The 26,870-nt window shown below is 57.0% G+C and overlaps 2 protein-coding genes across 2 annotated transcripts; one reads left to right on the top strand and one right to left on the bottom strand.

The window, feature by feature from the left end:
• Positions 1 to 7,813: 7,813 nt before the first annotated feature.
• On the bottom strand, positions 7,814 to 13,968 carry LOC138101735 (maestro heat-like repeat-containing protein family member 7). Its single transcript, XM_068999518.1, has 16 exons — positions 13,857 to 13,968; positions 13,462 to 13,529; positions 13,165 to 13,347; positions 12,730 to 12,882; positions 12,398 to 12,546; positions 11,994 to 12,141; positions 11,598 to 11,785; positions 11,378 to 11,515; positions 10,990 to 11,104; positions 10,680 to 10,817; positions 10,263 to 10,439; positions 9,542 to 9,697; positions 9,281 to 9,382; positions 8,801 to 8,903; positions 8,471 to 8,527; positions 7,814 to 8,157 (listed from the first exon to the last, which is right to left on the bottom strand). The coding sequence occupies exons 1-16, from the start codon at positions 13,966 to 13,968 to the stop codon at positions 8,036 to 8,038; spliced, it is 2,109 nt and encodes a 702-aa protein (XP_068855619.1). The 3' UTR covers positions 7,814 to 8,035.
• A 7,812-nt stretch (positions 13,969 to 21,780) lies between these two features.
• On the top strand, positions 21,781 to 23,917 carry LOC138101748 (serine/threonine-protein kinase pim-1-like). The gene is given in 6 exon segments (XM_068999532.1): positions 21,781 to 21,798; positions 21,801 to 21,977; positions 22,144 to 22,194; positions 22,398 to 22,764; positions 23,379 to 23,555; positions 23,811 to 23,917. Coding segments are annotated over 6 exon segments (897 nt in total).
• The last annotated feature ends 2,953 nt before the right edge of the window (positions 23,918 to 26,870 follow it).

A 26,870-nucleotide genomic window follows, 5' to 3' on the forward strand; every position in this document is an offset into this window, starting at 1 on the left:
GCCCTTCCTCCGTCGCTGCGGCCGCGGCCCGGGAGCTCTCGGGGCAGCGGGGCCGGGCCGGGCCACGATGGGAAAGGGCTGGGTCAGCCCAGGGCGAGCTGGGGCAGCGGAGGTTTGGGGCAACAATGGGAAAGGGGTGGGAGAGGGGGGATCCGGGGAGGTGGGACAGCGGGAAAGGGGTTCCACTGGGGTCCCCCAGTTAACCCCAGCACCCCCAAACCCCGTCCCAGCCCTCCCCGTTCCCTCGCCACCCCCGGCTGAGTGGGGGGCTCAGCCCAGGACCTGTCGCCGTTCGGGGCTCCCCCGAGTGCAGCAAACGGGAGAGTGCCCCCCGGGTGAAATTTTGGGGTTCGCTCTGCCATCGGCGCTTTAAGATGCCCCGGGAAAGTCGGTGCCCACTATAACTCCCGTTAAAAGGGCAACACCATTCCCGTTGATTCCGGCAGCGGAGCCCCGGGTCGGGGTTTGGGGGTCCCGGGAGGGTTTGGGGGTCCCAGCGAGGTTTGGGGGTACCGGCAGGGTTTGGGGGTACCTGGGTGGTGCCGATGATGGCGATGGGGACCCCGTGCTGGGGCTGAACATTCGCGAGGGGCTCCTGGGGGGTTTTGTGGGTCCCGGTGGTTTTGTGGGTTCCCGAGGGGGGTTTTCAGGAGTCCCAAAGTGGGGGTTTGGGTGATCCCGGTGGGAATATTTGTGTGTCCCAAGGCTGTTTTGGAGTCCCTGCCGGTGATGGAGATGGGGACCCTGTGCCAGTTATAAACCTTCTCAAGGGGGTCCGGGGGGTGTTGGGAGGTCCCGTGGGAATTTTGGTGTCCTGAGAGGGTTTTGGGGGGTCTGTATGGGGCTTTGCATCCTGGGGAGTTTTTGGAGGGTCCCGGGGATATTTTTGGGGTCCCAGGAAAGGTTGGGGTTCCCCGGGGGGGTGTTGGGGATTCCCGGGAGGTTTTGGGGTACCTGGGCGATGCCGGTGACAGAGCTGGGGACCCCGTGCCGGGTATGAACCTTCTCGCTGCGCACGGGCAGCGTCAGCGTGTTCAGGGAGATCCTGGGGGGCCCGGGGGTTCACCCCAAATCCCGGGGGAGCCCAAATGCTGAGGGACCCCCGAACTCCCCTCACCGCTGGATCTGCTGCAGGCAGGGGGGCACCAGCACTCGGCCCCCACCCCCCACTCTCACGGGGGGGCTGCAGAAGAAATCTGGGGGGCACAGACGGGTGAATGGGAGCTGGGGGTCCAGGCTTGGGAGCTGAGGGCTGGTGGTTCCAGAGCTGGGTGAGGGGGCTGGGCAGGTCCAGGGCTGGATGCTGAGAGCTGGGGGGATCCAGGGCTGGATGATGGGAACTGGGGGGATCCAGGGCTGGGTGATGGGAGCTGGGGGGATCCAGGGCTGGGTGATGGGAGCTGGGGGGATCCAGGGCTGGATGCTGGGAGCTGGGGGGATCCAGGGCTGGGTGATGGGAGCTGGGGGGATCCAGGGCTGGATGATGGGAGCTGGGGGGATCCAGGACTGGATGATGGGAGCTGGGGGGATCCAGGGCTGGGTGCTGGGAGCTGGGGGGATCCAGGTCTGATGCTGGTTCCGAGGTGCTCAATGGATGCTGATTCTGGTTTCAGGTTCTACTTCACTCTGCATCAGGAAGACTCTCGAGCTGATAGTTTCTTCTGTCACTTCCCTACCTACAAGTCCCTGGCCCTGCCTACCAGCAGATTCACAGGGTCTGTTTGCAGAGACACATTCATCACATTCCTTTCAATGTTTCCCTGAAATCGCTGTATTGTTACACTGAATCCAACAAATCTTTGCTTTTGGTGGATGCCTTTTTCTTGGAATGGACAAGAGACCTTCATGTGTGCAAGCCGTGTGCCTTCCTGCTTGCTCTACTCTGAGGGCAAAAGTCGCTTTCTCTGTTCAGCTGTGCTGCTCCTTTCCACTGTGCTGGCTCCAACAATGAACACTGGCACTTCAAACCAGTGGGAGGAGTTGGAAAATTGGAGTGAAAATAGATTATCCAGAACCACCCTTGATCTGTCCTCGCTCACTCACTGGGCTTGAGGAGATCCTTGGTAAGTGCTGCCCGGGAAGCCTGTGAAAACAGGAGTCAATCTGATTTTACCACCCGTGTGCTGTAATGCAGCCTCCAAAAGGAGCGATGCTTTTCTGCACCTGTGCACACACGTGTCTAAAGCACGGGAATCCTCCATTAGCTCCACATTCATTCTGAGGCTTTGCACCCAGCTGTTGATTTGGTCCTGATGTTGCTCATTTTAGCTTCAATGGTTGCAAAACAAAGCAGATCAGTGGAAATGAGAAATACAAAATTTTTTAAAAAACTAAGAACACCCACTGACAACATTGCAGATTATTTTTTTACAGTATACTTTTTATTAAATCCTCTGTCAGTAGATATGTTCCTCCTAATTCCTTTATGCCTTTTGAACCACAGCTATTTATCGTTATTCCTTTTTAGTATTTGTTATGCTTTTTAAACCCCATGTATAACAGGCTGATGCAATCAGAAGTAGTTTTCTATCCCAAACAGACTGAAAAACTCACTTCTTCATCCCAAAGAGACTAAAGCCGGTGTGTTTGGCGTCCCATCTCCCACAGTCGGTCCCGGTATCTCCGCAGGGGATTTCTGCCCTGGGGCAGCCCCGTGGCCATGGTGACACCCTGAAACATAGATTTAAAAGAAACAGAAAGATTTTAGTTATAGGCTAGCTGGGTTGAAATGAGTTAGAATAAGAAAGAATTTGAGCTGGACTAGAGTTAATTAAAATAGTTAGGAGAGCTAGATTTGAAATGCTTTTTAAGATGTTAGTAATTGATTACGGAATAATTGATGCTCTGTCATTTCTGTGTTTGTTTAGCTGTGCTTAGAACGAGGAACAGAAATATTGATCAGTTGGTGTAGGGAACAAGGACAATTCCCAATTTCCTCCCTCTGTGGGAACGTATTCAAAAGTCAGGCAAGAGGAAATTGGGAGGTCACTAACGTAATTAAGATTGTTAAAGTTCAGAAAGGCAAAAAAGGTCCAAGTGAGGGAGATGAGCTTACTTCATCTGTCTGGGACCACCGACCCAATTCGAGAGCAGCCACTCAATTCAGAGCACGCACTGCGCATGCTTAATGCCATTAAAGCTCATTTCCATACGAAGCGGAGAATGGGAGGGGTCACTGTTAGAAATATGTATTTGTAGTTTGGATATTCATCACTTTTGTGGCTAAATGAACTCTGTAACCGTTCATACCTGGGCACTGCGCATTAGGAAGCTGTTCCACGCCGCTGTCCGGCGCCAATCAAACATTCACTTTCTAACTCTAAACTGTTAGAGAGCTTTTGTCTGTCTCAGCTGGATATCGATATGAGATCGATATTCACATCTTGGTAAATCAAGCCCCGAGCACGGACACTGGGGCCGGTGTGCGAAGGCGTTTGGGGCTGCACGGACGTTCCTTAGCAGCAATGTTTGTCTTTATTCTCTCTATCTTTACTCTCACTCTATTCTCTTTCTTCTTATTGTCTCTCTCATTTCCCCTCTCTCTCTTTCTCTCTTTATTCTCTCTCAGAAGAAAATGACTACAAAAGCTGAATTTTTTAGCAATCTAATATTGAACATTTATTAGTCGAACAAAGGCAAATCACAGCGCTGGGGCGCTTGGCAATATTGCCAGAGGCGCCCTCCATTCATTTTCCTGTGGACTTAAGGACTCTCTTAAACTGTTCCATATTCATTAAGCCCAGTTCCTGGGAGTGAAGTGGCAAGATGGACGGCGTCAGATTCCCACTGAGGTTGTCAATAAGATCAAAGCAATGTCTCCACTGACCAACAAGAAGGAAACACAAGCTTTCCTAGGTGCCATAGGCTTTTGGAGGATGCATATTCCTCAGTACAGCCAGATTGTGAGTCCTCTTTACCTGGTTACCTGCAAGAAGAACAATTTCCACTGGGGCCCTGAACAGCAACAAGCTTTTGCCCAAATCAAGCAGGAAATCGCTCATGCCATAGCCCTTGGCCCAGTCAGGACAGGACCCAAAGTGAAGAACGTGCTCTACTCTGCAGCTGGGAGCCATGGTCTGTCCTGGAGCCTTTGGCAGAAGGTGTCTGGTGAGACTCGAGGTCGACCACTGGGATTTTGGAGCCGAAGCTACAGAGGGTCTGAAGCCAACTACACTCCCACAGAGAAGGAAATCTTGGCAGCTTATGAAGGAATCCAAGCCGCCTCAGAGGTAATCGGCACAGAGGCACAACTCCTCCTGGCACCCCGACTACCGGTGCTGGGGTGGATGTTCAAAGCAGAGGTTCCCTCTACCCACCACGCCACCAATGCCACATGGAGCAAATGGATTGCTCTCATCACACAGCGCGCCTGTATCGGAAAACTGAATCGCCCTGGAATTTTGGAAATAATCACAAACTGGCCAGAAGGTGAAAACTTTGGTCTCGCTGATGAACAAGAACAAGTGACACGTGCTGAAGAAGCTCCACCGTACAACCAACTGCCATCAGAAGATAGACGCTATGCTCTTTTCACCGACGGTTCTTGTCGCATCGTAGGGATGAAACGAAAGTGAAAAGCAGCCGTATGGAGTCCCACACGACGGGTTGCAGAAGCTACTGAAGGAGAAGGTGGATCAAGCCAATTCGCTGAACTCAAAGCTGTTCAACTAGCCCTGGACATTGCTGAAAGAGAGAAGTGGCCAAAGCTCTACCTCTACACTGATTCATGGATGGTAGCCAATGCTCTGTGGGGATGGTTAGAAAAGTGGGAAAAAGCTAATTGGCTGCGTAGGGGAAAACCAATCTGGGCTGCTGAAGAGTGGAAAGACATCGCTGCCCGAGTAAGAAAGCTGGTTGTGAAAGTCTGCCATGTAGATGCCCATGTCCCCAAGAGTAGGGCTAATGAGGAACACCAAAACAACAGGCAGGTAGATCAGGCTGCAAAGATAGAAGTGTCACAGATAGATTCAGATTGGAAACGTAAAGGAGAGTTGTTCCTAGCTCAATGGGCCCATGATGCCTCAGGCCATCAGGGCAGAGATGCCACCTATAAGTGGGCACGAGACCGAGGGGTGGATCTAACCATGGACAGTATCTCCCAGGTGATCCATGACTGTGAGACATGCGCTGCGATCAAGCAGGCCAAGCGGGTGAAGCCCCTGTGGTACGGTGGGCGATGGTCCAAATACAAGTATGGGGAGGCCTGGCAGATTGATTACATCACACTGCCTCAAACCCTCCAAGGCAAGCGCCATGTGCTCACAATGGTAGAAGCCACCACAGGATGGCTGGAGACCTACCCTGTGCCTCACGCTACAGCCCGGAACACCATCCTGGGCCTGGAAAAGCAAGTCCTTTGGAGGCATGGCACCCCTGAGAGAATTGAATCTGACAATGGGACTCATTTTAAGAATAGCCTTATTAACACCTGGGCTAGAGAACATGGCATTGAGTGGGTGTACCACATCCCTTACCATGCACCAGCTGCAGGCAAAGTGGAACAGTGCCATGGATTGTTGAAAACCACCTTGAAGGCACTGAGTGGGGGAACTTTCAAAAATTGGGAGCAGCATCTGGCAAAGGCCACCTGGTTAGTTAACACCCGAGGTTCCACCAAGAGAGCTGGTCCAGCCCAATCTGAATCCCTGCATACAACAGATGGAGATAAGGTCCCAGTAGTGCATGTCAGAGGTCTGTTAGGAAAGACTGTGTGGATAAATTCTGCCTCGAGTACAGACAAACCCACCCGTGGGGTTGTCTTTGCTCAGGGACCTGGTTGCACGTGGTGGGTAATGCAGAAAGATGGAACAACACGTTGTGTACCGCAGGGAGATCTGATTGTTGTGTGAAAACCATCTGTAATGTGGAATGCCTGGGTACCACTGCTTGCTGATTGTCACTCTCACTGTTCGTACATAGCTGTGTATATGTATATGTATATGTATATGTATATGTATATGTATATGTATATGTATATGTATTGATGTGTGTGTGTAGAGTTAGAATATCTTAGTTTGGGCATTGAGCCAGTGATATGGGATAAGGGGTGGAATGTCTTGGGGTGACTTTGTGATGTGTATCCCATATCACTGCCCTATGCCCAGAAATTAACTTTGTGCCTTTCTGTGCCTCTAAACTGAGCCTGAGAGGGGGAAGGAAAAACTGAGCAAAACTTTTTCAAAGCAGTTTGCAGCTTGTTCAAGGTCACACAGAGATAGGGACTTTCTTTTTCCCAGCTGCAGCAGGGGAGGGAGGAGGCACCCAGCTTGCTGCTTCCCTGGTCAGCTTTTGGCCAGTTCTTCAGCTTCTTTTTCTCCAAAGGGAGACTGAGAGCTGATTTTTTTTTCATTCCCTGGAATTTTGGATTTTCTCCCTTTTCTGATGGACTGCTTCAATATCAGAGCACATTGGGAGGACTTGCCACCGAGCACAGAGGGCCTGGCCCTGGCCCAAGCCCCAGCTCCGAGGAGACCAAAGGAAGGACTCTAACATTTTCTCAGGTTTTTCCTCCACACTGAAAGATTGTATTATTTAGCATTATTTTCCTTTTCCCGTGTGTTCGTTAAAGAAATAGTTTTTATCTCCTTCACTTTCCTTTGAGGAAAACTTATTTCTTCCTGAACCAGGTTCAGGGGAGGGGTGGTTGTGCCTTCTCTCAGAGGATATATTTCTAAATTTGGCCAAACTGGCACATATGCAAATGAACCAAACTTACAAAACTGTGAAGAACTCGTGACCTGTTGTCCATCTTGGGGTCCCTCTTGGCAGTAGCCTCTGGCTACCCTGGATGTACCTTTGAAGGCCTTTCAAATAAATACCTACCTTTATTCCCTTATTCTGGTCTAGCCTCTGTTTTTAGGTGGCCTCTCAAGGCATCAGGAGGGGCTGCAATTCCACACTTGTGGAGACCAGAACCGCCCCCAGGATCCCAACACTGCCTGACAGCGCTCCGGACACCGGGATGGTCGCGCGTCCGAGTCTCGGCCACTGTGCTGCTGCTTCGTTTGCTCGTAGGCAAACACCCAGAGGCCACTGTTAAGCCCGGATGGTCTCTGGTTCTGCCCTCTCCCTGATCCCGTGCAGGGATGGAGCACTGCTGTGCTTTCAGGAAGCTGCTCTTGAAAGCTTCCAGCATTCCAAGCTCCTTTGCCCTCTGTGGAGGCTTGCCACGGAATCCCTCACAGCTGCCTCCGGAGCATACTCCTGTTGGCTGTTCTAAAATCCAGGGCCTTTGGGGTGCTCAGCAAGACCTCTGACTCCACAGTGTTGTGGAACTGGACCTTCAGGACAGGGACCTTTCCAGCCTGAGCTGCCCTCGTTCCTCTGTGTCTCTGCATAAAATATGGCATGGTGTGGATACAAAAATGCTGCTAGCAAGGATTTTCTTGCTATTTTCTAAGCCCGTGAGAGACTTTTCTCTCTCACAGAAGAGGCAGCAGAGTTATGTAAACAACCAAACACCTGCAGCCTTGAAAAGTCTTGTTTATAGTACAGTAGAAAAATATTTTGACAATGGATGCTTTAGGATTTTAGCCAATCACCCCAAGGGGTGGCTGATCCTTTGTCCAATTAGACTATGAAGAAAAAAGTTTATGAAAGAGTTTGTAAAATAATTAAATAAATCAATCTTGCTGCACAATTCCTGCCTGCTGGATCTTCTCTCCTCCTCCCTACGGCTGAGGGACATTGTGATATACCCTAGGGTTGCAGTAATAGCACGGAAGAGAGCGGCAGGAGAGGCCTGTGTGTCCCAGGGCTCAGGTTTTGCGCCGCTTCAGCACCACAGAGATGCAGATCAAGTGAAGAAGCCAAACTGTTTATTAATAGGAGGCGAAGCGAAGGGGATGAGCTGGGAGGAAAAAAGGGGATGGGCAGGGTCTGAGGGCTGGAGGGATGGAGCTGTCAAAAGGGAGGGAGGGCAGGAGCTATGGGAGCTTTCCACAGGCTCAGCTGTGACCAGCATCAGCTGTGCCTGGAGGTCCAGCTGCTCTACTCTGTCTCCAGATGGTCTCATCTTGCAGGATATCTGGAGGTCTTAAAGGGACTCTGGTTCTGAGCCAGCAGATGAACGTAGTTCTGCAGCTCTTTTGTTGAATATTTCCTGAACTACGATGTTTGTCTGGGAAGGGCTGTCATCTCTCCTCAGGGCTTGAAGGGCTGGAAGAGACAGGAACAGAGCCACGGTCAGAGCCTGGATCTGCGGGAATCCAAGCAGACCTTCCTGCCAGGGCCATCTCACCCAGCTCCTGCCATGGCCAGAAGACAGCAGGGGCCAAGGAGATCAGCCAGAAGGTGCTGGCCATGGAGCTCCCCACCGTGTCCCTGAAACCTCTCTGTGCTCTGCCCACTTCACCCCGAGTCCACACATGGAGCAAAGCCCCCACAGCCAGGGCAGGGATTGCAGCTCCCGAGCCAGGCATTGCAGCTCGCCCCCGCCAGCCCCCGCTGACAGCCCGCTGCCCTCACTCACCCTCACTGAGGACCTGGAGCTCTTCCTTCTGCCCCCTCAAGAGCACCCTGGCAGTCGCTGGGAGCACAGAGGCGGTCACGGCCCCGCGGCACAGCTCCCTCGCAGCGGCGCTGCCAGCCCCGTGGCCACTCGCTCTCCTGCCCCGGCAGGGCTCAGCCCGGGCCCGTGCCGCATCCTGACGCCCGAGGGCACGGCTGCGAGAGGGCGGCAGCGGCCCCGAGGGCAGGCGGGGCTGCACGGCCCCGGGCCCGGATGCCGCTGCCGGGGCAGCAGCCGGGGCTGGGGCCGAGCTGCGGCGGGGCGGGGAGGGGCCCCGGGCTCGTGGCTCACCCATGAACCTGGCGGCCGCCTCCCGCAGGGACTCCTGTGGGCTGCCCACGAACGGCAGGGCCTGGTGCAGGAGCTCGGCCGCTCGGCTCCTGTCCGCTGCCAGCTGCAGAGAGCGCCAGGAGGGAAGGGTTGGCGCGGGCTCAGCCCCTTGGCCGGGCTCTCTGCGCCCAGCCCTGGCCTCCCCTGCCCGCACGGCCCCGAGGCCCGGCCAGCAGCCGCTGGCGCCGGGCTCTGGAGGGGGCCGAGGGCCGGCTGCTGCCCGGGGAGCCGCGGTGCCGCCCCGCGCCACGGCCCAGCGGGGCCGGGGCTCCATCGGCAGCCGGCTCGGGGCCACAGGAGCCTGGAGAAGAGCCCAGGCAAGGGAGCGGCGTGTGGGGCGCAGGCTGGCGCTCCTGGTGCAGCACCGCAGCCAACCCCACACTGGGCACCAGGGGCAGGGGGCTTCTCCAGGCTCAGCTTGGGCTTCCAGGCAGTCCTTACCAGGCACTCGGCAAACTTCAACCTCTGGTCCTTCTTCAGCAGCTGCTCGAGATCTGTCCTCTTCAGGAACTTGGCTGCACAAATCAGTGTTTCGCGAGAAGCCTGGAGAGCAGCAGAGACCCAGAGATGGCACCACGGCCCAGGGCACAGGACTCGTGTCCCTGTGCCAAGGCTGGGAGGAGGCTGCAGCCCGGGAGGCGCCAGGGCTGGAGGCAGCCGAGCCCCCTCGCAGGGATGCAGCAGCATCCCACAAAACCTTACCTTTGCCACACGCCAGTTCTCATCATCCCCATAGATTAAAAGTGGGTAAAGGCTCTGGTTCACAATCGTCTTCAGGGGCTTTTTTCCCTCCTCCACTACCAACTCCATCACCTTGGAGAAGAGGTGAATGGAGAGCAGCTGCACATGGCTGTTGTCCTGGAGGAAAGGAAACCAACTTGATGCCATGATGAGTTTTTTGCCTTTTCTTTCATACCCTGTTTATATACCTTTTTATAGCTTTTTGTATTCTTAGTGTTTTTTAGCCTACATTCTTAGACTTATTTTGTTAAGCTAGGAGACTAAACATCTTAGAAACGCCAGACACCAATGTCCTCTCCAGAACACATTTTGTCAACTAAGATAGGACCATCGAGGGGGAAGGTTCCTTGGGAAGGGGGGCTCAATTGAGCCTCTCACTGGGGAATCTTTGATAGATATGCTAATTAGTAAGATCTATAATGTTATACCCAATCTATCGTGTGTGTGCATTGCGGGGCGCATTTCGGCCCATTCCACGTGGGCGTGGTGCACCTAAGGATCCTTATAATAAATACAGAGGTAAAAGCCCTTTCTCCCTTCTAAGCGTGTTTGACTCTTGATTTTAAGACCAGGAAAAGGCATCAAACTACTCCAGGCCCACCTAGGCAAAAGCCTGAAAATGCAAAAGGCACAGCATTTCTGGGCAGCATCCAGTGCCTATGGCTGGGGCACAGAGCCTTACATTTGCAAAGAGTGGCAGGAGCGCCTCAGCCAGTTTCGGGGCGGTGGTGCTGGATACCAGGATGTCTTTGTTCTCCAGCACATTCATGAACACAGAGAGGGACATCCTGACCACCTCTCCGTCTGCATCATCCAGCAGCTCCACCAGCCGTTGGGACAGGCTGCCCATCCTTCTGGCCTGTGTGGAACACAAGGCTGTGCTGTGAAGCCATGAACGGCTGCACTGCCTACACCACCCTGGCCCTGCAAGCCCACCCTGCTGCCGCAGGGCCCGGAGGCCAAAGGCCTGTCCCGAAGCACTGGGGCAGCTGAGCCGGGAGGCAGGAGAGCTGGGAGCAGCTGCCTCAGCTCCTGAAGCCCAGCCAAGCCCATGTGACTGCTTTCCCCAGCGCAGCTTCAGCCGCTGCCGCCTTCTCACCATCGCAGGATCCTTGCTGAGCACCACGAGGCCTCTGAGTGCCAGGCGACATCTCTGCCTGCACTCGCTCAGCAGGTACCTGGACATCATCTCCAGGACACTGTCACCGCATTCCCTCAAGTCCAGGCACTCGAGGACCTGAAAGGCACAGGGCAGTGACAGGGGAGCCGGCCGGCAGGAGCCCGGAACCGCCCAGGGCTGGGCCCAGGCAGCAGCGCAGGGCGTGGGCACCGTCCCAGGCAGCTGCAGCTACGAGAGGGCAGAGAGGCGGGAGGCAGCTCAGCGAGGCAGCGCTGGCCGTCAGGCTCACCTCCACAAGGAATGCCAGGAAGGGCAGATCCCAGCGTGGCTCCTCCCTGCTGAGCAGCCTGAGCAGGTGGAGTGTGATGCGGGAACACAAAGGCATCAAGACCTGGCGCATCTCTCTGGCAGAGGGAAAAACGCACCAAGACCCTGATGTGAGGGGCAAACATCTCCCAGGACTGACTCACAGAGGTCTGGTCTTTCCCCAGCATCCCTGCAGGGGATGTGGGTGCTCTGGGAGGTGGCTGCTCCTGAGCACCCTTCTCCAGCCTTTTCCAGTGCCCTTGGCCATCCCTCATTGACCAGGCCCTCTGGCCCATGGCCACAAGGACGATGTGGGGCACCTCGGGCACAGGGCACAAGTGCCGGGGGCAGTGGGGAGAAGGGGGTCTCACCTGGCCAGCAGACCCACTGCATAGTGCTGGGTGTCAGCACACAGCAGCGTGTCCCAGCCACGCTTGCGCTCCACAGCCACCACCTCATTGTCACAGCGCAGTTGACAGAGCAGAGCCTTCATGGCCTGCACTGCAAACCTGTGTGCAGAGCAAAGCCCAGGTCACACTGGGAGCACTGGTGCTGGCCACAAGGGCATGGGAAGGACAGGAGGACTGGGACCTGTTGGGGTTGGTGGGAAGGCCGTGTTCCTCCCGGCACGCTCTCCAGAAGTGATCAACTTCCTCTGGCGTCTGCTGTGTGGTGATGACAACATGGGAGAGCAGAGCCACAAAGATGCGGGAGGAGTAAAGGTTCATTGCCTCGTGGCACCGAGGCACCTGGACAATCACCCACAGCGCCAGAGTTGCCTGCAAAAGAAGCAGCCCGAGACAGCGCTCAGTGCCGAGCTGTCCATGTGGCAGGGCCCGAGGGGAGACGCAGGGGGAGTACCAGGACTGATGCCCCCCTGAGCCTGCCCCTAGCCCAGGTTTCACCCAGCGCCTGAGGCAGGGAGAGGATGGAGAGCTGCTGGAGCGGCAGCTTGGGGGTGAACAAAGGCCAGTTCCAGAAACTCACAGCCAGGGCAAGGACAGGTGTGTCGTCCCCATCAGAGGTGGACATGCTGTGCAGAGGCCAGTCCTCCATCACACAGAGCAGTGTTGGCAGCACCTTCTCCAGTGTGCTGGCTGACAAGCCTATGAGTCTCCACATCATTGTGGCAGCTCTGTGGGATCGGAGCTCTGAGTCAGGGGCGTCTCAGTCACAGTACCATGCCCTGTGCAGCTGTGGGGGCCCAGGTGACAGAGCCCCAGTGCCCTGAGGGGCAGGGAGGGAGCATGGCAGCAGGCTCAGGAAACAGAGGGGCCCGAGGGTCCTGGAGCTCTCCGCCTGTCTGGCAGACCCCATAGGACAGGCGGCACAGGGCAATGGGCCCTAAGGGCTGGTGAGCCCTGAGCTCTCAAGGCAGCTGGGCCCCGTACCTGTCGCACGATGGGGCACAGCGCAGGAGGGTCAGCACCACATCAGCGGGGTGCTCTTCAGCCAGCCTCAGAAGGTTAATGGGCAGCCTGGCATCCACAGTGACATGGAACCCGAGTCTCTGGTGAATGTTCCTCACCATGGCTGGCACCTGGAGGAGGCATGGGGAAGACTCGGAGCACTGTCCAAGGGAGCAACTTCCCCAGCCGCCCCCAAGAAATGCTTCCCTTCTCAACTCACTGCTCTGGTCTCAAAAGCTGAGGGGGCCCAGAAGCCGTGGCTTGAGGGGGCACACGATCCTTGGAGTGTCCAGCCCTGGCCCCAGGCTGCTTACCTGCTGCTGAGGAGAAACAGCACTCTCTTCAAAAAAATCCAGTTCGGGAGCATGAATCCCAGTGGGAGTGGGCGTGGTGTCAGGATTTGCGATGCCCTGAGTCTCTCCGGTGTCGGTGTTTGTGATGGCCATGTCCTCAGTCCCTGCCACGTCCTCAGTCCCTGCCATGTCCTTTGTCACTGCCATATCCTCAGTCCCTCCCATGTCCTCAGTCCCTGCCATGTCCTTTGTCACTGCCATATCCTCAGTCCCTCCCATGTCCTCAGTCCCTGCCATGTCCTTTGTCACTGCCATATCCTCAGTCCCTCCCATATCCTCAGTCACTGCCATGTCCTCAGTCACTGCCATATCCTCAGTCCCTCCCATGTCCTCAGTCCCTGCCATGTCCTTTGTCACTGCCATATCCTCAGTCCCTCCCATGTCCTCAGTCCCTGCCATGAGAGTCTTCGCCGTGTGATCATTCATGGGACTGTCAGAGTCTTCTGAGCACTCAGGTGAATCTGTGCTGACACCAGGCTCTGCCTGGAGCTCGGTCAGCCCAGAGTCAGGCTCAGCTGTGCCCTCAGTTGCTGTGGTGCTGGTCTTTCCACGCCGAATGCGGATGAACTTCCGGAACATCTGCAGGAGAACAGAGGACAGGGAAGAGAGGGATGTTCCAAGGGGTGCTCCAGGCGCGGTGCTCGGCTGAGCAGCGACAGCAGGCCCAGCCCAGGTGGGGATGGCTGCAGGTACCTGCGCTGTTCTTCTCTGGAAGTGGCCGTGGGCATGGTCCTGCTCTTGTGTCCGGTCCAGGGCTGCATCTGGCAAAGAGGGAGCGCAGCCAGAGCTGAGGGGCTGCGGGAGAGGCCGGAGAACGCAGCCCAGCCCTGCGCTCCCCAGGCAGGGACAGCCCCGGGATGCCCAGGGGATGGAGCACGGCTGCTGCGGGGGGTCTGGCCTGGCCCCTCTTCCGTCCTATCCATGGGCCTGTTCTCCAGGGATGGGATGGGATGGGATGGGATGGGATGGGATGGGATGGGATGGGATGGGATGGGATGGGATGGGATGGGATGGGATGGGATGGGATGGGATGGGAGGCACCAAGCTGGCTGCTGCCATCAGCCCTGTGGCCCAGCTCTGTCACTCACCGTCCTGCTGTGGCTGGAACTGCTCCAGCTCTTCGGGCTGTTGTGCTGGGGCAGCTCCAGGGCCTTTTTTCCCCCTGAACACTTTGAACAGGCCACGGAATCTGCCCGCCATGCCACAGTCTGGCCTCGAGGGCACCTTCAAGAGAGATGCCTGGGGAAAGCTCTGAGTGAACAAGTCCTGCACTTGTGCCTTGAAGGCACCAGCAGCAGAGAAGCCTCAGGAAGGCTACAGGACAGCAAGTCCTGCACTCTGGTCTCAGAGGGCTCTTGCCACAAGGACAGGAGACTCCTCGTCAAGGATTGTGGTCAGCAAAGCCAACGGTCTGGCCTTGAGGGCACCGGCCACAGGGATGGGAGATGCCTCGGAAAAGCTCCGGGGCACCAAGTCCCACGGTCTGCCCTCGAGGTCACCTGCAAAAGAGAAGCCTCGAGAAGGCCACAGGTCACCAAGTCCTGTGGTCTGGCCTCGAGGTCACCTGCAGGAATAACGCCTCGGAAAAGCTCCGGGTCAGCGAGGAACGAGTGCGCTGTGTGGGGGCTCCTCACGGCACCGCTCTGTCCCGTCCTGTCCCGTCGCGTGCTCCGAGCACTGTGGCGTGGCCGCTTCGCTGCCAGCCCCAATGTCAGCACGTGTCACAAAGGGCCCTGGGACATCCTGTCCCGTTCCATCCCACGGTGACCGTGCTGCGCCGCGTCACAAAGGGCCCTTGCACACACCCCACCTGCCCTGGGGCCGCCCCCAGCCCACCCCAAGTGGCCCAGGTTGGAAGGAATGCCTTGCCCCAAGTGTCTAAGGCAGCCCAACAGGAACTTTAGCATCGGCTCCAGCCATAAGCAAACGCTCCCCTGCTCTGCGGGCTCGGGGTAGCACCAGGAGCCCCCACGGCTGCCGCCGCAGCCGCCGCGGGAAGGGCTCGGGGTCTTCCACAGAAGCTGGCACGGCCTCCTTGGGACACGTCCCGGCCGGTGGCCATCCTAAAGCCGGGGCTGTGACACAGACAAGGAACGTGTGGGCCAGGGTGCGAATGCTGCTCTGACCCCTGGGGCCCGGGGAGCGCTGAAATCAGCAGGGGTGGCAGAGTCCCCTCCGAAGCAGACCTGCCGCCCCCGAGCCCTGGCAGCGCTGGTGCCCATCTCCTGCCCCAGAGACCTGTGCCCCCGGGGGCTTCTCTGCCAGAGGGCAGCCAAAGCCAAGGTGCATTGGGGTCTGTGCTCCTTCCTACAGGGGGCTGTTGGCAGGAGCACCTGGAGTGACTGGGGGCAGCACTTGGTATCCGACAGGAGATGTTGCTCCTTCCTGGAGTGAATTTTTTCATGGAAGGGATTAGCAGTAGCACCAGAACAGCATCAGCTGCTGAGTTTCACAGGGCAAAGAGATTCTACAGAGACACTGTGACATTTCCTTGTGCTTTTCTGTCTTTCTTGCGTTCTGGAAATGAAAGAATTGTCCCAGCCTCTGATATTCAACATTCCTGTTGCTGTGTGTCTGGCTGTGGCAGCTCACGTCCAAACACAACTGCGTCCCTGCTGAGCAGGGCAATGGACGGCCACAAACAGGGAGGTTCCCCAGGGAACATCAAGGGAGACACCTGGGGAAGTGCAGAGGATAGGGATAGCTGTGGGAGGAGAAGCTGTTCTGTGTCTCTGATGATGGTGCCAGCACCCTGAAGGAGCAGCCAAGACAGGCGCTGGAAGCACACAGGTCCCACCCTTTTCTGCTGTCACATGGACTCGGGACACACAGGTCCAGCAGTCGTGATGCAGGAACAATGGAGGGCCATGCACTGGTAGGGAATGGCCTCCAGCAAGAGCAAAGCAGGATCCTCTGGCAGCAAAGCCTGAGCTTGTGAACCGGGCCATCTCCTCTGCACACAGCAAAGTGCTTCCCTCCGCCCCCGAACGTCTGCCAGCACTCCCTGCTTTTCTTTAGTGCCAGCTGCATCTTCCTTTGTTCCAAACAAGTCCAGGATTTCATTTGGAAGCTCATGTACGTGTCTTTAAGGGGCCTGCATGCAGGAGAGGGATGGCACCTGCAGTGCAGGGCTTGTGTCCCATCAGAGTCTCTCTCTCACGATGGCACCAATGCCGCTGCCTTGGGACGCCTGACTGTGGAAGGCGAGTCTGCCCTCAAGCACGGCCACTGAAGTCAGTCAGGGGCACAGGCTGCAGCTGAAGCTGCCAAGCGTCGCTGTGAGGCTGGCAAGGCAAGAGGAAGCCATTGTGGCCAATTCTGCTGGAGCCTTTTGCCAAGCCACGTGCAGCTGTGCCCACAGTATGGCCCCGTTTGGCGTCCCGGCTGGTGCGGATGCCTTGTTGAGCTGGTGCCGGCACTGGGGCTCCTGCTGTTCCTGTGCACGCTCTGGTGCTGTTTCTGTGGCGTCCAGAGCTGTTTCGGCAGCAGCGACTCGGCAGCCCTGCTCGAGGAGACATCGCCGCCCTCCCCATGGTGGCAGCAGCTGTGCGGGCCCAGAGCTCTGTGCCAGGGGGGCCTCGGTCACAGCCCCGTGGCCTGGGCAGCCGCGGGGGCCCGGGCTGGCCGCCAGCCCTGCCTCTGCCCACCGCCCCTTCTTGGCAGCAGCCAGGGGCCGTGCCCCAGCAGGGCCCCCCCGCCCTCCTTGTCCCCAGCCAGCCCAGCCTCGGCACCTCGGGGTGCTCCCCACCCTCCTGCTGAGGCCCGGCCTTGAGGGCTTCTGCCGCAGGCCTGGGAGATGCTTCGGGGAAGCGCCAGAGCAGCCGGGCGGCAGGAACGAGGCGGCTGCCTGGAGGCTGCTTATGGCCTCTGACAGCCACTTCCTCGGGCCTTCCCACCACCCCAGCCCCTCAGGGGCCTCCTGTTGTTCTGCCAAGGGGCAGAGGCGATTTAAAGGACACAGACAGCACTGGAAAGAATGCTCTTATTTTACTGTGAAATTAAGGAACCTCAAATGTAAAACGATACATTCAGTAAAACTAGGGGCTTGGATTTAGCAACAAGCAAAAATAAGCAAGGTAATGCACCTAATTATTACTATCCAAGAGAAAGGAGAGTGATTTAGAAAGATGCATCACCAACTGCCTAAATACCTTACCATCATCCAGATCTGCAGCCGTTGGGGAGCCCCGTTTCGCAGCAAGGATCTGGAGAACCCTTCCCGTCAATTGGGAGAATCCTATGGGTGCATCTACCTGTATGTGAGGCCTCCAAATTTGCCCCTAACATGGCTCCAGCTTTTATAGGCCCAAATCAGGAAGTCCAAGTAACTTGATTGAGTTTTTAGTCCGGAAACACCTGGATCTGATGGCACACTTTGCAACCAGCAGGGGCCACAGCTTGGCCAGTGCCCAGGCCTTGCCTGGGAGGGTTTCCCCTCAAACACCCTGCAAACAAACCTTTATTCATGTCAGCTGGGGAAAGTTTCCTATATTATCCATTTCTTGCAGATAACTGTACACGGTTATGGGAAAGTTTCTAAAGCAGCCCATTTGGCGTTAAATGGCTAGCATAAGCATCTTTGTCATCTGTTTTTAGCTAAATAATACTGAGGGTGTTAGTCACAGATTGGCCAGGGTTCATCTTGTAGGTCAGCTCCGGCTGAGGCCTGCTGCTCAGGCCTCAGCACATCAGTCGCTCCTCTGACTTACAGGATGAATCACGGCTGTCAGACGGCCTCTGCAGTTGTTGCACATAGGGTTGGTTGATCTTGAGGTGTAGCTGCGAGCTGCCTTCCCTGTACTCTGTGCTGGATGAGTGGTACAATACAAGGAATGAAACAAGGAATAAAGAAGAAGGTAGCAGCTGCACAAAGGGAAAGGAGAAAGGGCCCCTTTGAGCCACAGACTCCCTGGCAGCCACAAGAATATATCTGGTTCCCAACATTCCCATGTCTGGGTTGGTACATGGGCTAATTTTCTCATCTCCCGAGTTGTCTGTTTTCCTACTTTTCCATTGTCATCAATTTGTAAGCGACAGTTGGATTCATTTTCTTTCCTGCAAACTCCTCCTTCTTCTGCCGGTAGTCTAAAACCCCGCGATGCTGGAAAATCGCATTCCGCGTTTGCGTGGATTGGTCGGCCATAAGGTCAGGGGCGGCAGCCCTCTGGTTAGTTATTATCTCTGAGACAGCTTGCAGTCTTCTTATCCAATTCAGATGATAGGCAGGTTCTCTGGCCCCTGGCACCAATTGGCTAGGGCTCCATGGAGCCGGTCCATAATGTTGTAGAACTCTCTCAGGTGGCCGTTCATCATGTCCCCATCTTTGGGAGCTTCCCTTACTTAGGGAGGTGTCAAGAGACCATGTTTCTCTGACCAAATCATGATATACTTTGACTCTGAGCGCCGTCCCCTGACTTTGTGTCCATGTCCCTGATGGGCCTATTGTTAAGGATGTGCAGTGCATCAGTGAGATGGGTTCTCCACCAGGACAGGTGTCCATCTCCCAGGTTTCTCCACTGCTCTTTCAATAGACCATTCATTTGCTCAGATAATCCCACAGCTTGGGGATAATATGGTGTGTGAAAACCCCACTGAATGTTTTTCTGCTCAGCGTACTGCTGAATGAATTTGTTCTGGAAATGAGACCCATTATCTGTTTGACTCGGTAATGGCATTCCGTAATACAGAATTACTGTGCCTATAGTACAGATGGTGCTATGCTGAGTGGCCTTCTCACAAGGATGGGCAACCAAATACCCAGGATATGTGTCTATGGCAGATATATTTACACCCTCGGTCCTGGGGTAAAGGTCCAATGTAATCCATTTGCCAAGTTGGTCCGGGCAATTTTCCTCTCCCCAGCTGTCCTTTTACAATGTTTGGCACCGGGCATTTGTACATATGTTGGCACACGGGGCAGTGAGCAATTCTAGTTCTACTCATATCGAGTGACATGGCAATGCCACGCTCTTGAGCCCACCTGTAAGGGGCTTTTTGTCCAAGGTGCACACATTTTTGGTGTGCACATTTTGCCAGGCCTTCGTGATCCGCCTTTGGAGGGAACTCTGGTCTTGCTTGGAAATCTTTGCCCGGTTGCCTGCAACAGAGTTATAAAGTAGCTCTAAAGTGTCTGTGTCACTATGGGCATCAACATGAATCACAGTCACATCAGTTCTTTGCACCATTTCCCAAAGGCCACTCCACAGTTCCTTTCCCCAGACCTCTTTGGAGTAGATTTTCCAGGCTCTGCCTACCCATGTCGGTAGCCACGGAGCGAACCCATTTAGCTACCGACCAAGAAGCAGTATAGGAAAGGCATTCTCCTAGATCTTCTTGTTTTAAAGCCATATCAATTGCATAGAATTCAGCATATTGACTGCTTTTCCCTTCTCCGGTCATTTCTAAAAACTTTTCTGAATGAGGATGGTCAGCTACTGCTTTCCAAAACCTTTTCCCTCCTATATATTCAGCTGACCCATCTGTAAACCAAGCATGTTCTTTTTCCTGTGGCATGAGTTGATCTGAAGGCTTTTCCCACTTCCCTGGAGATTCCCTCTCAGCTGTGAAGTTGGCACTCACCTCTTGGTCCCTCCCGGGGGCAGCTGCTACTGGCTCATGAAGAGTGGCTATCCGCCCCGTTCCCACCTTGGCCCTATCCCGAATATACCACTTCCACTTTACAGTACCACACTCCGGAGCGTGCCCAATCCAATGGGCTTTTGGGGACCTTCTGACCCACTGCACAATAGGAATTTCCGGATGAAGAGCCACTTCATACCCTATGGTAAGTTGTTCTGTTTCCATCAGTGCCCAATAACCTGCCAATAACTGTTTCTCAAAAGGTGTGTAGTTGTTTCCTGCTTCTGGCAACTTCCTCCCCCAAAACCCCGGGGGAACCTTTTTCTTTCCCTGTTTCTGCCAGAGGCTCCCATCAGCATGTGACCCATTTACAGGTACATTTAACTCAACTTCTCCCTTTTGCATAGGCCATAGATCTAAAGGCCTTTTTGGCTAATAGCCTCTTTGGCTAATTCAAAGGCAGCCTGCTGCTCACTCCCCCATTCCAATTCCCTATTTCCCCTGGTTACTTTATGCAGAGGGGTTGAGATTTGTCTCAGATGCAGAATATGTTGTCTCCAAAAGACGAATAATCCAATAAATCTTGGTGCCTCCTTTTTATTTTGTGGCACGGCAAACTCTAACATTTTCTGCTGGGCTTTGGGGAAGATTTCCTGATGCTCACATTGCCACTGAATTCCCAAAAATTTCACTTGAATTTTGGTAGGGTTAATTTCCCAGTCTTTCTGTTTCCTATGATCCACAACTAATTCAAGGACTTGTTGCACTTCCTCCTCATTGCTGCCCTGGCCCAAGATGTCATCTCTATAATGAATGAGTTGCGTATGAGGAGTCAGTTTGATTTCATCCAAGTGCTCACCGCTGTTCGATGACAAATTGTTGGGCCGTGCACACATGCCTGGGGCAATGTGCTGAGTGCGTAGTGTCGTCCCTGCCACGTAAAGGCAAAGTGACGCCCCTGGCTTGCAGTCCCTAACAATTGCTGGTTCCACCTCCTGGTTTCTTAGGTTAGAACAGCCACAATGAAAACCTCACCGATGGCACAAGTGCCCAGCCCACAGGGAAAAGAAAGGACAACTTGTAAAGTTGTCCCAGCATTTGTCCTGCTTTGCTGCAGCAGTCGTGCTGCACTCACAGTGTGGGAAGCCAAGAGAAGCTGCAGTTGGGGGCACATCTTGTGACAGGAGCTGCACCTCGTTCCCCAGGAAAGGTTCTTGAAAAGAGCAGACAGGACTGTGGAGAAGATTCCCAGAAAACTGAAACAGCTTTCCAGAAGTGAAATGAAAATGGAAAGAAACAATCCGAGGTGTTTCCCTCTCTATTTCTGTGCTCCCCTTTTCCATGTTGCACTGCTTCTCCATGCCATGAATTCCAAATGGATCTCACCTCTAAGATCTGTGCCTTAGCGAGTTTTAGACACTCTGAAATACCGTGAGCTGCACACAGTTTGCCTTCCCCTGTTTTTATTGGAAAGCAATGCTGGAGACAAAAGTGCAGAGCTTGGGTGGGGCACGAATTCTACAGGCAGGGAATGTGGCCCGGCAGTGTCTGACCCTCAGCAGGGCCAAGGCACAGCAGCAGCCGAGGGGATTCCTCTGCCACCGTGCAGGAGCCAGGACTCTGGATCCGGGCTGGACACGGCAAAGTTCCCGTGTTTGCACAGACTCAGGGGCTGCCCCCGGGGCGAGCGGGGCTCGGCCGTGGGGAGCGTGGGGCGAGCGGGGAACGGACACGCGGACACTCGGACACGCGGACACTCGGACACTCGGACACTCGGACACTCGGACACGCGGACACTCGGACACTCGGACACGCGGACACGCGGACACTCGGACACTCGGACACGCGGACAAACGGCCCCGGCGCTTCAATTGCAGCGGCAGCAGCGGCAGCACAAACGACTCTACAGACTCTCTCCGTTTTTTGCTCTTGCTCCTCCTCTCCCTGTGTTCCGCACCTTCCCCCCGCCTCCCCTTCCCGGTGTCCCCCTCGTCTCTCGGTGTCCCTCTCCCGGTGTCCCGCTCCTCTCCCGGTCTCTCCCCCTCCCCCTGCCGGGCCGGGCCATGCCCCAGGCCCGCCCCCGGCCCCGGGCGGGGCCGCCCCCTCCCCGGCCCCGGGCGTCCCGCCGCGGTCTCGCCTCCGCCCGGCTCTCGCCGTCCTGGCTGTGGCGCTGCCGGGCGGGCATCGGTGCCCGGGGCTGGGGCGGCATCGCCACCCTTTGGCTCCGCCTGTGCCGAGCCCGGCCCCGGCCCCGACGCGGGCTCCGGCTCCGGCCCCGGCTCCGGCCTCGGCTCCGGGCCCGGCTCCTCCCGGGGCCCGCGGAGGACACCCGGGGCGCGGCCGCTCCCGCCGCCTCCGCTGCGGCTTCCCCGGCCCGAGCTCCGCCGCTCGGCAGCGCGGCCGCCGGCCCCGAGCCGCCGGTGTCCCGTTCGGATGGGGATGCCCGGGCCGGGGCGGTCGGGGGGCGGTCGGGGGCCGTGTCTGGCCCCGGGCCGAGCGCTGACGGCCGCGTGTCGCCCGCAGGGAAGGCGCAGGAGGCCCTGCAGGAGCGGTACCGGCTGGGTTCGCTGCTGGGCAGCGGCGGCTTCGGCAGCGTCTTCTCGGGCACGCGGCTCGCGGACGGCGCCCCGGTGAGTGGCGGGGCCGGCGGGGAGGAGGAGGAGGAGGAGGAGAAGGAGGAGGAGAAGGAGAAAAGGAGAAGGAGAAGGAGGGTGCAGGAGGAGGGCGGAGGAGGAGGAGGCCGGGGCGCGGCGGGGCGGGCGGCGAGCTCAGCCCGCTGCTGCCCCTTGCTCGCAGGTGGCCATCAAATGCGTGCCGCGGGACCGCGTCCGGCACTGGGGCGAGCTGGTGAGTGAGCGGGGCCAGCGGCAGAGGCGGGGCGTGCCGGGCGGCGAGGAGCCGGGGCCCGGCGGGGTGGGAGCCGCCGGGAGCCCCGGAGGGAGAGCGGGCGGGGGGTGAGCGGGGGGCGCAGAGCGTCCCGGGCTGGGTGAGGGGTCCCAGAGCCCTGGCACGGCCTCAGCCCCACCGACGGCACCGTGCTCCTCCCGCAGCCCGACGGCGCCCGTGCGCCCCTGGAGATCGTGCTGCTGGACAAGGTGTCCACTGGGTTCCGTGGTGTCATCCAGCTCCTGGAGTGGGTTGAGCTGCCCAGCAGCTTCTTGCTGGTGCTGGAGCGTCCGGAGCGGTGCCAGGACCTGTCGGGTTTGCTGGCGCAGCGGAGGTTCCTGCCCGAGGAGGAGGCGCGGGGGCTGTTCGGCCAGGTGCTGGAGGCCGTGCGGCACTGCACCAGCTGCGGGGTCCTGCACCGGGACATCAAGCCCGAGAACATCCTGCTCGACCTGGCCACCGGGCAGCTGAAACTGATCGACTTTGGCTGCGGCGCCTTCCTCCAGGACACAGCCTACACTCAGTTTGCAGGTGAGCCCTCCCAGGGGATGCTCCTGGGCATCTCATGGCCCAGCCTGGGTGTAGCACCGGGGCTTCCCCTCATTGTTGCCAGGATGGGATTAATTCTTGAGCCAAGTTGCTTTTGGGTGGGGCTGGGAGGGGGCAGTTCCCGGCGCTGCCGGCAGCCTTCAGCACCCACTCTGCCCTGGGCTGGGGCTGGAGCGGGGGCAGCCAGCCCAACAAAATCCCCTGTGGGGGTAGCAGAGAGGGGGGTCAGACCCCGTGCACCGGCCGGTTTGGTGTGCAGGCGAGGAAGGGCCTGGACTGCTCCGCTGCCCTGGTTTGCCTTGGCTTATTGATGTATTTTGGGGCACTGCAGGCAGGGAGGAGAGTGGGTTTTCCCCACCACTGGGTGGGTTTTTCATTTGCATGTCATGGTTGGGCCTCCCCAGGGCTTCCGCTGCCCTTTGCCAACACCAGTGGCCTCTTTTCCAACACCAGTTTGTACACAAGTCACAGGTGCAGGCGAGAGGGCAGCGGGTCACCCCGTGTGCCACTGGTGCAGCCCCTGCGTGCCCAGGGATGCTGGGGCGAGGCTCTGGGAGCAGCAGCATCCCCCGATGGACTCGGTCTGTGTTCCACAGGAACCCTGTTGTACAGCCCACCCGAGTGGATCCACCACCAACGCTACCACGGCGAGGCAGCGACGATCTGGTCCCTGGGCATCCTGCTGTACCAGCTGGTGGTGGGGAAGCACCCGTTAAAGAGGGGCCAGGAGATCATCTGGGGGCGGATCCTGTTCCCACGACGGCTCTCTCCAGGTGGATCCTCATCTCTGTGGCACGGGGGGAATAGCAGTGCTGGGAGCCAGCAGCGGGCTCAGGAGCATCCCGCTCTGGCAGCTCTGAGCAGGTGGCACATGTCCTGCTCTCCTGCTGCCCTCCAAAGCACAGAATCCATGGGCAAGTTTAGGCCCAGCTCTGGGCACAGCCAGCATGGCCTGGGCACGGGAACGGGGGGCAAAGCGGGCGGGATCCTTCTGCAGCTGCCTGGTGGTTTCTGGTTTCTGTGCCCAGAGTGCCAGGATATTCTTAAGAGGTGCTTGTCCATGCAGCCCTTGGACAGGCCGTCCTTGGAAGAGCTCTTCAGTGCCCCTTGGCTGCAGGGTGTTCATGTGCCCTAGAGGATGGCAGGGACCCACGGGACCAGTGTGATCCAGGGGCCTGGCAGGTAACAGCCCCACACATCTCTTGGCAATCAGTGGCAAAGCAAAGCAGACGATTTTGTCCTGCCTGTAGCCCTGGGCAGGGAGCATCAGAAGGGAACACGCAGCTCTTGGGCTGCAGCTGAGCTGGAGGCCTGCTCTGGCAAGCACTGGTGGCCACCATCCCCCCTGGTTTTGCTTGTCTGGTTCATTGATGGCTGGGCCCTGGGCAGAACTCTGAGAGCCTGGTGTGGCCCCAGGGAAGGAGAAGGAGCCCCTGGAGAAGCTGTAGCGGGTGGGGCTGCTGCTGCTGGAGACACCAAGGACGAGCTCAAGGCCGACAACCTCTTCCTGGAGCTGGCCAGTGGCAGCTGAAGATGATGGCCTTTGATTCTGGCACCTTCTCCAAAGACACGCTCCACGGCCAGTGTGCAGGTGAGTCCAGAGCCAGGGGGATGCTGCCAGAGCTGGGCATGGCACGGCCTGGCCGGGCACCAAAGGTTCCCCCTTTGCTGGGGCGGCTGCAGGGAATTCTTCAGTGGCTGCCAAGCTGCTTTTGGGCTCTGGGCAGCTGCTGAGGAGGTGGCTGTGCCATGGCTGGCTGCAGGCTGGGCACATGTCCTGCCCTCCTGCTCTGCTCCCAAAGGCAGCAATGCTGGGCAGCTTTGGGCCCAGCTCTGAGCACGGCCAGCACGGCCTGGGCACTGCGGGCGGCTGGGACAAGGGGACAGGAGGCTTCAGCTGACGGATGGGTTCTGGTTTCTCTCCTTGCAGCCGGGCTCTGCCGATGCTGAGGCTGCTCCGGGCTCTGCCAGGGCTCTGCTGGGGCTCAGCCCCGGGCACGGCTGGGCCCGCTCTCCCCTCACAGGGCTCTGACAGCTTTGCATCAGACGAGCCCCTTGCGAGCACAGCAACGGAGCTTTCTGCTTTTGCAGGTGAGTGAGACTCTCACGCAGGCCAAGAGATTGCAGTCAGGGACGCACATCCCACTGGCAGGAACCCAAACTCCACAGTCCCAGCTGAACGCCTGGGTCTGCACAGGGTGTTCTGTCTGTCCCACTCTTCCTTCCTTTTGGGCTGGAATTGTGCCATTGCACTTTCTTCCTCCTCTGGAAGTGCCACGAGTGGGCCCAACCTGGCGAGTGGGCCGTGTTCCTGAGGCAGTGCAGCCTGGAGCTGATGGATGAAGAATTGCCCTTCTCCAGTGCCAAACCAGAGCAAAAAGCCCTAAGTGGGACTTGGTGTCTTTAAGAACCCCTGACAATTTCCAAGGGAATGTGCAGCTCACTGGCAGGGTGAGAAGGAAGGGCATCTTGTCAGTGAGTTGGGGTGGGACAGAGTTTAGATTGCCAGTCCTGCTCGGAGCTGGCAGGGCACAATCAATTTCCTATTGCTTCAACCACAATTTAAAATAACAATGTTGGAAACAAAGCCCAAAATCTTGAAAAAAGGACTGCTGAGGTCAGTAAGATGGATCAATGCCATCAGCATATTTACAAATACCTGAGTTGTCTTTTGAAAAGATCAGTTACCTCTTAATCCAGAGTTACAAAAGACTTTTCACTCCACATTTGGGTTTTGGTTTTATGTTTCATAATATTTTCTGGGTTTTTTCTTTTGTTTTTTCTATTAATTAAACAGAAAACATGTCCTAAATGATGGAGCAGCACTGCTGATCACGGGGACACGCAGAGGGACCAGAAGCAGCTGCCTTTGTCCCCCTGCAGCTCCAAGGCCCAATCTCAGAGCAGACAGGGCTGGCAGAGACTGGCAGGCTCCCTGTTTGCTGTGCTGCCCCACTTGTGAGCGGCCCAGCTTTGCGTGAGGCACAGGGAGAACAAGGGGCAGCTCCCTGCCAGCCCCGCAGCCCAGGCACCCCTCGGGCCCCGGGGCTTGGGGCACTGTCAGCACCCGCTGCTCCAGCGCCCGCTCCTGCTGGCACTGACAGCAACACCCAAACTGTGGCTGATCCCGAGGGAGCAGCAGCAGGGCCTGGATCTGATCCCTGACTCTGGGGCAGGGCTGGACAAATGACCCCCACAGCAGCAGCAGCAGCAGCAGCAGCAGCAGCAGCAAATGGAGCTGACTTTCAGCACAGCCCCTGCCGCTGTTCCCTCCCGTTGGCAGCGGTGTCACAGCAGCCTGGGGCACCTGGGAGCCCTCAGTGCCAGCAGGGACTGGAGATGGCAGCCCTGGGCTCCTGCAGGGTGTGCAAGGAGCAGAGGTGGGCACTCCCTGTCCATGTGGAGCTTGCAGGTGGCAAAGGCTGCTGTGAGCAGGCAGCTCCAAGGGCAGGGAAAGGAGGGTCTCGAGCACTGGATCTGTGCCAGTGCCACAGCCCTGGGCAGCAGCCACCGAGCCCCGGGGCCACAGAGGGCACAGCAAGAGGGACAAAAGCAGTCAAGGGCAGAGACTGGGCAGGGCGAGAGCTGGGAGCAGGAACAGCTGCTTCATTGCACTCTTGGAGAAAGCTCTTGGCTGTTTCAAAGCGCTGAAAGGCGTCAAGGGCACAGAGGAGGCCACAGCAAACAATGCTCCTGTTTTCACAGCCTCCCCTCTCCGTGTGCCAGAAGGAATGGGATGAACTGTATTCTTCTCTCCGAGTCGTCTCGTTCAGCATGAGCAGCTCAGCACCAGGAGCTGAAGGAGCTGAAGCCTTAGGCCACAAGAGCTGAGCAAGAGGAGCCTTTTTGACCAAAGTAATGCTGCTAACATGGACCTGGCTGAATGCAGCAGACAGAATCCTGGAATTACAGACTCCTTTCTGTTGGAAAAGACCTCTGAGCTCATCAAGTCCAACCATTAACCCAGCACAGTCAAGCCCAGCACTAAACCACGTCCCTGAAGTGCCAAGGCCTGGACAAGAGGCCTGACTGAGGCCTGAACAACAGGCCCTGAGCCAAAGGTGACCTCTGGATGAACCTTCCAACCA

This window comes from Aphelocoma coerulescens, unplaced genomic scaffold (assembly GCF_041296385.1).
Source record: "Aphelocoma coerulescens isolate FSJ_1873_10779 unplaced genomic scaffold, UR_Acoe_1.0 HiC_scaffold_46, whole genome shotgun sequence".
Classification (NCBI taxonomy): Eukaryota; Metazoa; Chordata; class Aves; order Passeriformes; family Corvidae; genus Aphelocoma; species Aphelocoma coerulescens.